The sequence below is a fragment of the Diabrotica virgifera genome, chromosome 4 (assembly GCF_917563875.1).
Source record: "Diabrotica virgifera virgifera chromosome 4, PGI_DIABVI_V3a".
Lineage (NCBI taxonomy): Eukaryota > Metazoa > Arthropoda > Insecta > Coleoptera > Chrysomelidae > Diabrotica > Diabrotica virgifera.
In genome coordinates, this window is record NC_065446.1 from 264,859,890 (window position 1) to 264,872,330 (window position 12,441).

The 12,441-nt window shown below is 33.4% G+C and overlaps 1 protein-coding gene across 6 annotated transcripts in view; it reads left to right on the forward strand.

Annotated features, from left to right (window-relative positions):
* The window catches only part of LOC114325166 (6-phosphofructo-2-kinase/fructose-2,6-bisphosphatase), a 103,638-nt gene that overhangs the window by 62,752 nt on the left and 28,445 nt on the right, over positions 1-12,441 (forward strand). For 4 of the 6 annotated variants that reach the window (XM_028273151.2, XM_028273146.2, XM_028273170.2 and 1 more), the window contains exon 2: positions 11,322-11,704. In XM_028273151.2, the coding sequence (XP_028128952.1) occupies positions 11,322-11,704 (383 nt within the window). Of the gene's footprint in view, positions 1-3,396; positions 3,590-8,355; positions 8,651-11,321; positions 11,705-12,441 lie in introns of those variants that run through there. The other 2 variants (XM_028273161.2, XM_028273178.2) reach the window with 2 other exon arrangements.

The window sequence follows — 12,441 nt, forward strand, 5'->3', positions numbered from 1 at the left end:
TGTTTTCTTCTGCCAATGGATCTTTTACCTATTATTTTTCCCTGAATAATTAATTGTAGTAGCTGGTACTTTTGTCCCCTCATTATATGTCCCAAGTATTGCAGTTTGCGCTTTTTAATAGTAAGACACATGACACTAATACTCATATTGTGACTGGCTGAATGACATAAAGTCCATGCCATAAAAAAAAAAGAAAAAAAAAACATTTTCCCCCCCTTGGTCATCCGTGTAACAAAAAAAGGTTGGTCATCGGAAGGTTAAAGCACTTGAAACGCTGGATTAGTGGATTCCCATCAGCAATATATTGCTACGACTGTCCATGTACAATAATTGTAGATATAATTATTAAAGCTCCAATTTGGGCTGCTTTTTCTGACGTTATACATATTACTCATTTTTTTTTGTAACAACGCACCTCCTTATTGAAAACTCAAGCAGACATAGTCCACAGATCAAATTTTCGAACACAAATGTCCAAAATAAATATTCTCCTTTAACAACGTTTTGTTACTGTTTTTTTTTTCTGCAAAAACATGCTTCAACTTGAAATGTTATTGGTTTGTAGACACCTAAAGAAGACGATAGACTAGTATAATAACATTCTGCTAAAAATTAAAAACTAAGTATTTTTAAATTTTCTGTTTCAAAAATTATGCGATATTTTTTGTGATTAGTATTTATATTTTATTTGGAATGCTTTATTTAAATATTCAGTAAATCTACTTTTTATATTTATTTTATATTAGAATGCAAATCTTTAAACAATAGATATGAATTATATGCCAGAGTATTATTATGTAATAGCATTTTATAATTACATATATGAATTAAGTGACGACAAAACAATATTATTTAGTTTTTTCGGCAGAAAATATCTTTTTCTCGAAAAATTTGTTAATTTATTAATGGCTAAGAAGAAAATCGTAAGTTTGTATGGAGTTTTGAAATATATTGATCAATCCTCGTATCTCCAGGACGAAATATTGATCGCTACTGAAAGATAGACAACCAACATTTCAATCGACATAATCAGCTGTCCAAAAAAGTTATCTAAAAGGAATCAAATTTCTATTATACATAATAATTTATAATAATTACAAAGATGTATTTAAAAAAGTATACAATGGTTTAAACTTTTAAACGAATGAATTTTTATTTTTTTTTATTTACTTCATATTCCTTGTGTTTGATTACTTATAGCCCAGTAAATGGCCGTCTTGAAGTGTAATTTTCAGGGTCAACTTCGAAACATAATTCAAAAAGTAAGTATTTTATCAAAAAAAATATCCTTAGCAAAAATATAGCTTACAAAGAAATGAAAAAATGGTGTATTCATGAAGTCTATAAACTCAGTAAAAGCAAAGTTGTAACTCATGACAAATACGATCTTATTCGTCAAATTCCAAATCGAATATTTTAATGTGAAATGACCAAAAAATGAAGCAATTTCAGGAAAAACTCATTAAAACTTTTTAAAATGTTTAAAAAAGCTTTCTTTTTATTTTTTATAAAAGTTTCTAGCATCAAAATAAAGCGAGTTAGGTACGTTCAAAATAAAGTCGGTCCCTTTTTTTTTTGGTAAAAAAAAATCGTGAAAATCTTCTCATATTTAGAACCCTAAATAAAATAAAATCGTTACCGCGTTATCATTTACTTTATATGTGTATTGCTTATACGATCTGCAAGTTTGACCGGTTCGAAATGCTAATTTTTGAACAAATTTGGTTTTGTAGAAAAAAATTGTTTTCCGCAAATCGCCAGGAAATTTTGACATTCCTGTCAAAATTTCTTAAAGAAAAAGTCAGGACTTCCTTACTGTAAGGAAATGTCATTTCCTTACTGTAAGGAAATGATATTTCCGTACAGTTGTTAGTGTTCTACATAAATGATAGAAAATTATTAATAATCCATAAAACGTCTGTATGCATTTTCGTACTTTTCTCTTGATTTCTTTGGCAATAATTCTAATGAAGCAGTATTCACTGCCTCAACCAGCTCTGGAGGAGTCCCAGGAATGGAAATTTCATCATCACTTATCATTTTACTTTCGAGAACACCAGCAATTAAATTTATAAGCGTCAAGTTTGACAATTCAACCTCAATACGTTTCCATAGTAACCCAAGTAATTTTATTAGGAATTTCAAAGCACCATTTATTTGGGAATAAAATTATCGCGTTTTTTTTTTAAATCAATCAATATCTGTCGAATTTTAAACGATTTGCGGAAAAATAGTATGTTTACCTCGTAGGAAAAGCCACATTCCTGGACTCTGTGTTGCTAAGTCTCGGCTTGCGCCTCGACTTAGCAATCTTCACAGTCGTCCAGGAATGTTAAGCTTTTCCTACCCGGTAAACAATGTACTATTTCTAAAATTTTGAAAAAATGCTCTTTTTGCAAAATAACTTAAAAAGTAAAGTGATACGAAAAATCTCAGAGTAAAAAAATGTAGGTTTTGATTTTGTAAATGTGATCGTTTCATTTTATTTTTCTGTAAGACAAATATTGGTTAAGATATGACTGTTAAAAGTTTGCATACTCTCGTGATTAGTGACTCGTTCAAGCATTTTCAACAATAAAGCACTAAAAATGAGCACTTTCAACCGGTGAAACTTACAGATTATATAAAAAATATATAAGTACCTAAAGTAAATTATTTGTAAAGCGGTAACGATTAAGTTCATTTGGAGGTGCTAAATAGAATGAGGTTTTCACGATTTTTTTTTAGCAAAAAAAGGGGCCAACTTTATTTTGAGCGTAACTCCATTAGTTTTGATGCTGGAAACTTTTATAAACAATAAGAATAAATCTTTTTTAAACACTTTAAAAAAGTTTTAATGGTTTTTCCGAAAAGTGCTTTATTTTTTGGTTATTTCATCTTGAAATATTCGATTTGGAATTTGACGAATAAGAACATAGTTTTCATGATCTTTTGACTTTTGCTGAGTTTATAGACTTCCTGAGTACACCATTTTTTTCGTTTTTTTTTATAAGCTATATTTTTGCTAAGACTTTTTTTTTCTATAAAATACTTACTTTTTGAGTTATTTGCGAAAAGCCACCTGAAAACGTAGTTTTTTTTATTGAAAAATACATATTGTCACTCACAAATATCTCGAAAAGTATTGATTTTATTAAACTCTATCGAATAAAAGTTACTTAGATTTAGTAAATTTATCAATTTCCGGACATATAACTTGAACGTACGTTTTTTCATCCCCGAGAAGGAGTGTCGCCCCCCAAGTAAAAGCAACTAACGGCACAAGTTCAATTTTGAAGTGGAGGGTAAGGAGAACCTAAGTTCAAATTTTGATGCAATTCGGAGTTGACCCTGAAAATGACACGGTATGGTATCACCGTATTTCCCGTTCATTTACTGGGCTATTAATTTCTGTCAATTCATTGTAAACTGACGTGTGCGTTTAAGGATCACTATCCACGTATTTATGTGTACAATCTTTTGGTGATTTGAAATCGTAGCAGTATAAAAATGTCTGTAGCAATATCTCCCAAAGCCTCACTCACATCTATTGCATCCACTAGATCCCTGGGTTGGAGATTTTTAATGAAGGAAACATTTGGGCCAGCAGGTGAGCCACTTTGACGCTTTTTATTCTTTTAGACGCGTAAAAGTGTAGAAATAATTGTAAAGATATGGTAGTATCTTTCATTCAGTGAACGGAAGTGGTTGATAAAGTTACTTTATTAATTTAATACATATATAATACACACCTTCAATTTAAAGGAACACATATAAAATATAAATATTTTCTTCTATTAAATAAGTCATTTTTGATGTCTCGAATTTCCTAAACTTGTCCGATTTTAGTGATTTTGTAATATGTTATAAGCCTAAAGGCAGAAACTCACTCAGAAACTATAGCCTCATGTTTTCTTAAAATTCTGTTCTTTGACTCATTCGCTTGTTGGATAATAAAAAAGTTAGGTACTTTAGCAACTAGCCTTGTTTTTCGTCAATACAGGGTGTTTTTAAATAAATATGGCAAACTTTACGGGGTAATTCTGCATGAAAAAATAATAAGAGTTTGCTTTATAAACGTATGTCCACAAATGCTTCGTTTCCGAGATAGGGGGTGTTGAAATTTTTCTTACAAACGGACAATTTATTTATTGTTTTAAAACCGGTTAAGATATGCAAATGAAATGTGGTGGGTTTTAAGAGGTAGTTATTGTGCATTTTTTTTTATATAAAATGAGGAATTTAATATTCACCATTGACTCGCATACGGGTAATAACTACTTTCAAGGCACATGCCTTGAAAGTGGCTGGAAAAAGATTATGGCAGGTCCTTGCCAAACTATTCACTAGATGTCTGCAGGAAGCGGTAACACCAACTCAGTGGCATAACGCAGAAATTATCATACTTCATAAAAAAGGTGATGCTACCGACCTCAGAAAGTACAGGCCCACAAGTCCATACTTTCCCATATTTATAAACTATTTACAAAAATAATAATTATTACGGAACGACTAAAAAATAGATTGGAATTTTATCAGCACATAGAAGAGGCAGATTTTTAGAAAATGCTATGGCACAAATGATCACCTACTGGTAATAAACAATCTTATACCGGGTGGTGAATTTAAAAACGGGCCATAGGAAACTCAATCTAAAATTTAAATTGTTGAATTCCTGCTTCCCTAATTATTTTACATCAAAAGTCATGAACAACTATTTGTAGAGGATTAAAATCTGTGTTAAAAACAAAAGTTAAAACTGTTCTACGATTTAAACAGAGTCCAAAATTTTGAAAAATAGAATACATTTGCCATAACTAAGTGCGTAAAAGTAAGGCCACACGTTACTATTTCTGACAGTACGCAAACTATTGACTGAATAAAACATCTTTATTATTACTACTTCTTTCTCCTCAACTGAGGACATCTTTTCGACTTTATTGTTTTTTAAACAATAAAAACGATAAAATAAAAATACTGACAGTTCAAAATATTGTTAATATTATAACAATTTCATTGTGACCGAAGGCAACCTGTGTGTGGCCTAAATTTGGCAAATACTTTGATAAAATTTATATTTTACAAAATTTTGGAATGTGTTCAATTCGTAGAACAAATCTAACATGTGTTTTCAATAAAGATTTCAATCCTCTACAAACAGTTTCTCATGTCTTTTGATGTAGAATAATTAGTGAAGCAGGAATTCAACAGTTTAGAATTTTACATTGAGCTTCCTATGGCCCGTTTTCCAATTCACCACCCTGTAGAAACATGCACTGAATATAATAAACCACTAGCTTTAATATTTGTGTACTATGAAAAGGCCTTTGACACCGTAAATCAACAAAAAATGTTGAAAGCCTTGACAGAATGCCGAATTGACTATCGGTATATAAATATAATTAAACACATAGGTATACCAAAACGCAACAGCCAGTGTTAGAGTGGGTGATGGTCAAACCCAGAAATTCCCGATACAACGTGGAGTACGTCAAAGGGACACCATCATCATCAGCCCATAGTCGTCCTCTGCTGAACATAGGCCTCCTCGAAAAACTTCTATTCAGATCTATCCTGCGCTGCTGCAATCCAGTTGGTACAAATCCTCTTTATGTCGTCAGTCCATCTTGTGGGTGGTCTTCCCGGGTTTCGTCTATCCGCTCTCGGTCTCCACTCCAGGATTTTTTTAGTCTATCTATCATCTCTCATTCTAGCGACGTGTCCTGCCCACTTCCATTTAATTTTGGCTATGTGTTTTATAATGTCTTCTACACCACTTCGTCTACCAATTTCTTCGTTTCTTACCCAATCTCTTAACGTTATGCCAAGGGGACACCATATCACCGAAACGCAAAGGGCATAAACATAAACGGAGCAAAGCTTAGCCATCTAAGGTTTGCAGATGATATTGTACTAATAGCTGACAGGATAGATGAGGCCAAAGAAGTTTTAAATCAGCTCTACCTTTCCTCGCTAGAAGGGGGATTGAAAATAAATATATCTAAAACCTAGCCTAGATGATGACCAATCTTGTAGTCAGCGTTGATAAATATATGCGTAGGAACAAGATCCATAGATCAGGTAATGGTCTATAAATACCTAGGTCACAGCATAGAAAACGCAACAGCAGTGACACACTATTAGTAGGCGGGAAAAGTTCGCGCACTATTACTGCGCAGATCGTCGGCCATTTTGTGCGTAGTACCAGACAATGTAGAAAATCGACAGTGTTGCCGATTTATACATAATTATCAGATTTACTTAACTTCTATGACATTCATATTTTTTAACATAATTTTATACAGTGGCGGCCCGCGAGGTAGTGCCATAGAGCCATGGCACTACCTTGCTAACTATGCAGAAACATATTTTTTATCTTAAAAACATTTTAATGCCTGTTTATTTTTTTTGTGAATATTTCTCTTTATTTTTATAAATTATATCAAATCTGGCAACTGTGTAGCGCAATGCAAATCTACCGACTCTGGCCACCCACAGCTGACCGGATAAAGGATGAAAATCATAAAAATCCCAGTGCCGAACGGCATAGTGGCTCGTGAGAAAAGAGAAAGATTGTATGAGCATCCTGTGTAAGTGACAGAGAGAGAGCGTTATTGCACTTTTAACATACGTTTAAATTGGAGTCTCCGTGCCAGGCTCGAAATCTCGAAAAGGAAGTTAGTGGATCTTAAGATACAATGTTTTAGATCTACATATTTCTAGTTTCTTTACGCGTTCGCTTGACGCTATTGTGTTTATTGTCTACTACTGTATTGTATATTTGTGTTTATACTCTACTATATTTTTTAATTTGTAATTATTAGTTAGTGCGTTGTGATCGTGGGTGTCGTAGGTATAAAAATAATATTTTGATTATTTTCTACGTTTAATTTATTTATTGACAATGAATCAAATTAGTATATTAAAAAACTCTTTTGGTGGTTTTTCGTTAGAAAAAAAAACTACAAATTAAAGAACTCGGTCGGCCTTTACCCGATTTAAAAATTGAAAAACAAAGTGGAAATGGACAAAAACTTCGCTGTTGTAAGTTTAATAAAATTATTTATGATAAAAATAGCTGGTTGTGTGGTTGCGAGCAAACTAATAAACTCTTCTGTTTTGTATGCGTTTTGTTTGGAGGTGACGAGACTTGGTCAAACAAAGGCACCGATGATCTTGTACATATATGGGAGAAATTGAAATCCCATAAAAAATCTAAAGTGCACATGAATAACGTTTTTAGCTTTTCAATGCTTGGTAAGTTAAATATAAAAACCCAATTAAATTCAGCTTATCGTGATACTCTATTTATATTTTATATCCTTTTTGACCATATCGTAAAACCGCCACAAAAAATTTAGGCAGCTGCCCGGATTCTGGCACTACCTTCCTAAAGTTATACGAGCCGCCACTGATTTTATACGTATGCCTGTGGGAATTATGTCAATAATTGGGACATAACACAAAATATTGACGATGAATGGCGATTGTATTGTTAATCTTTTGCATAAATTCCAGAAATTATTCAAAAAGAATCTCTTACGGGTAATAAAGTTGGTGACATCGGCAACACTGATGAACCAGCACATCACATCACCACTGAGATGTACTACGCGAAAAATGGCGACCCTGTACTTTTCAACTTCAAAGGCGGCATCAGGGAGTGTCCTTGCTGGTTTCGTTTATTATGCTGTGCCTAGGTCATGAGATTCGCATAGGAAAAGATAACCAAACCGTTGAGCTTCTTGTTCGTATAAGACTGACTTGGGCAACCTTCGGCAAGCTGAACCATATTTTCAAATCGTCTGACATACCAATATGCCTTAAAAGAAAAACCTTTAATCAGTGTGTTTGCCAGAGAGTAGCAACACTGAAATGGAACTGGGTAGGTCATATGGCTCGAATGCAGATAATAGATGGAAAAATCGGATACTGGAATGGAGACCAAGCAAGAGATGATGCCTACCGAAGCAGAGGTCGTCCACCAACACGTTGGGCTGATGGACTAAAGCGTTGTCATAGGAATTGGATGCAAGAGGCACAAGATCGAAGCAAATTGAAAATTATGAGGGAGATCTATGTCCAGCAGTGGGCAAGCGAAGATTGAATGATGATGAATCGATATAAGTATCTGTTTGTCCGATATAATAAGCTCTACTACATGTCGATTAGTAATCTTTCTAAAATTTTGAAGACGCCCTCGTACTAATCTATATTTATCTGGCGAAAAACAAAAATATCTCTACTACATAATATGACGAACGAACGTTCTGTCTTGAATGCATAACCGAGGCATGAGCACCAACACACATTCACATTAGAATCATAAAAATACGTCTGAACGTTAAACTCGTTGTCGAGGTCGAGCAAAAAATATAAAAATGTATATAACCCGAGGTTCAATGAGGTAATATCTTGAAAAGTAACAAGATATAAACTTCACACACTTCAGTCACAATCATTGTTTAAATAAATGTTGGTTGATAATAGTATACTTTTGAATTGAGCAGCACGAGTACACATGTTTTAGGGACCATAGCCGGGGTGGTCGTGTTTTCTGTGGTGACGTAACATTATTTTTGTGTGAAAAAGAGAAAAGTGTTGGACATGCCTCTGAACCATTCGCACGCAAGAAAACGCGGAATTGCGAGGGCTTTTTCTGTTCACATAGGTTCGTATTGGTGGAATATTTTTAGACAATTTTTGTTTAAATATAAAATAGATTACAATTTAATAGAGATACTTTAATCCATTCGTATCGTCAACTATATGCGCGCGCAAATATTACTTAGATCCGCAAATTTTTATAGATAACTAATGAAGTGAACTTTGACTTTTATATTTATTCATTTTATGTAGAAGAATGATTATTACTACTCTATCTTCAGACCATACCTAATTTATTGCCTAACCAAAAATTAACTGGCACTCCAGGGACGTACATAAGTACGATGTGGGGGCCCCGGGACAAACGTGATCTGGGGCCCCCTAGTGGAAGAGGGGTCCGGAAAATGTTTGATATTTAACCCCTTGAAAACGCATTTTAATGCATTCCATAACTAAAGTTTCTTGTACCTACATATTGCTCTTTTAATTCATCTCAGGCCTCAGGGCCCGTGTTCCATTCCAATTGCATTTTAGTCGAAAAGACTAATTTCCCCAGTGAAAAATTAACTTTATGTTGACGTCTAGGGTGCCCCTGTAAGGTCTTTTTAAAATTGTGTCATTTAAAAATGTTTCGTTGGAATCGACTTTTAAAATACATATTTTTATTTTCCTCGTTAAAATCTATGCACTGCCAACCAAAATGGCCCCCTTGGCCGGGGGCCCCGGGCACTGCCCCGGTTGCCCCAATGGTAGTTACGTCCCTGTGGCACTCTTCATTAACTTGATTTGTCTATTGATTCAGCCCAAACGTTTTAGAGTTTCTGTACTGCTATTTTTTCGATTTATCTCATGGAGCGTAGCTTGCATGGAATACTCATAAACGCCATACTACTTTAAATATAATTTGGCTTTAGAAGATACGATACTTTGCACTGTCGGATCCACAAAGTGCAAATCTTGACTCATCAATAGAAAGAATATTAGCCCAGTTGTTAATATTCCAATCGATATGTTCTGGTGCAAAATTTAAACGTGCCATACGGTGTGCCATCGTTAACAGTGGAACAATAGCAGGCATTTTTGCTCTGATTCTAAATTCTCTTAATCTGTTTCTAATCGAATTGACACTTTACGGGCTGTGGAAAGATTATTTCGCAGTTGTCTACCTGTAACATGATGTGTACACAAAGTCTGCAGATGTAAATAACGTTCATCTGTGGAGTTCGTGAACCTGGACGTCCTGGAACTGGTCTTCTTGTGTATCCTCTACTTTCTCTATACCTTCTTAAAACTCTTGAAACGCTGGATTGCTGGATTCCCATAACATCAGCAAGATATTGCTGCGATCATCCATCTTCAATTAAACCTACAATTTGGGCTGCTTGTTCTGACGTTTAATACTATACTCATTTTTTTTAGAACGCACCTCATTGAAAACTCAAGCAGACATAGTGCACAGATCAAATTCTTGATCACAAATGTCCAAAATACATATTCTCCTTTAAGAGGATGAGTACGTATTTTCGGCTGCAATGCTATTCAAATGGGGATTCATTTTTTTCGAATCCTGAGAAAACTAATAAGTATTTTTAAAAAATTTAAACGCAGAATGAAAGATTACGTTATTAGCGAGAGCCGAGAGTCCCTGAGAACTTCTATAATGTTTATTTTAATAAGTTACAGGGGTGAAAAACTAAGAGAAAATTTAGTGTGATTTTTAATTTCAAATATCTCATTCAAAATAAACTTTTTATTTATTCTAAGGGACTTTTGACTTTTGGCCCTCGGTAATAATTTATTCTTTCATTCTGCGTTTAAATTTTTTAAAAGTATTTATTAGTTTTTTCAGGATTCGAAAAAAATGGACACCATATCCGTGGTAATATTTTCCAAATCTATCTTTGTCTTACAACGCACTTAGTCGAATCGAATATTGTCAGTCAAACATTGACAATTAGTGACAATTTTAAATATTTGACATGGCATCGGGAATATTTTGAGTTGTTGATTAAATAATATTGATATATAGTGTATTTGATAAATAATTAATTTAAGACGTGAACTTAATAAAAAGTTATTTATTGTGTATTATTTGTGGAAGATCTAAGCAGAGAATACATCAGGATAATATATTCTGTGATCCAAGTATTTTGCTGTTAAAGATGTTCAAAATTGTAAGCGTTCTATAGTAACAATATATTATTAAAAAATCACTTTAACAATTTTTCTCTTTTCTCGATTGAGTATGGGTTTTTGTTGTACATTTATAAATGATTACCATCACTGAATACATAGTTAGTGAAAAAATTATCACATTTATTAAATGAATTAATAATTTGCAATTATACAAAAAATAACAGTTATCCAAGAACATTCAAAAGCCATCTCTTTAACTTAATGATGACATTTTCAAGTAGAATGACATTCTAGTAATGTTTACATATCCATACCAGTGTGAATTTTACTACACGTAATTTGCCGTGTAAAGACAGAAAAAGTAGGGATAGCCGTAAAATATTTGCGAATTATGTACCCATGGCCTTAACATAACACCGTTTTGTTTATTGTTTGATTGTTCGGTAAAAACACGCTTAACATGAAATGTTATGCGTTTGTATAGACATCTAATGGAGTCGATAGACGAGTATTATAACATTCTAACAAAGACCGGCTTTTATTATTCATTTACATATATGTTGCATACGTACTAAGTGTGTTTTGTTTTTGTATTGTAGGAGAACGAGCCAATTACGTCAACACTCCACATGTGATCGCCATGGTGGGACTCCCGGCCCGGGGAAAAACCTACATTTCCAAGAAGTTATCCAGATACCTGAATTGGATAGGCATCAACACGAGAGTATTCAATCTAGGCGAGTACCGAAGGCACGCCACAACTGCCTATCAAAACCACGACTTCTTTAGACCAGATAACCAGGAGGCGATGGCCATAAGACAGCAGTGTGCGCTGGAAGCCCTGGCTGACGTAGGACAGTGGTTGGAAGAAGGTGGGGAAGTTGCTGTTTTTGATGCTACCAACTCGACGCTAGATCGTAGGAAGTTGATACACGATGAGGTCGTTAATAAGATGGGTTTCAAGCTGTTTTTTGTCGAATCAGTAAGTATATATATATAGTTCAATTTCTACTTTGGTATTGTCATTTTTATTTTAATTTAGGTATCTCAAGTTTTCTGGACACTAAAACACGATGAATTTATAACGTTTATGTATTCAACCCTACAAATATATTTTTTTAGACTAACTTAAAATCTAGTTGCTTTTTATATAAGTACAGTGCGTCCATAAAGTAACGCATACATTCCTTATTAGCTAAATAAACAATATTATTAAAAATTCCCGAAACAGATTGATTTTTGATTTTAATTTATGATTTTTTCGCATATTTATTGTAATACTAGTGACTTCATCCGTCTGGACATGATGACGTAATCGATAATTTTTTTTAATCAGAATAGGAACCGTGTCCTGGCTCATTTGGAAGGTAATTAAATTCTCTATTCAATAATATAAACATTATCATAATTATTTATACAGGGTATCAAAAAAAAATTTAATTAAATTATTTGACCCAAAAAGAAGAATTTGCGTAATTATTTTAATTCAAATTACATTTTCTGTTAACAGAAAACAGAAATAAAATGTTTATTCAATAAATAAACATTACTTTTCGCTTAAATTATATGTTCAAGCTGCCACCCACCTGCCTCTTGGCAATTTGAACATTTGATTTAAGCGAAAAGCAATGTTTATTTCTCAAATAAACATTTTATTTCTGTTTACTGACAGCAGTAAAATGGATTTTGAATTAAATAAATTGCGCACATTCTTCTTTT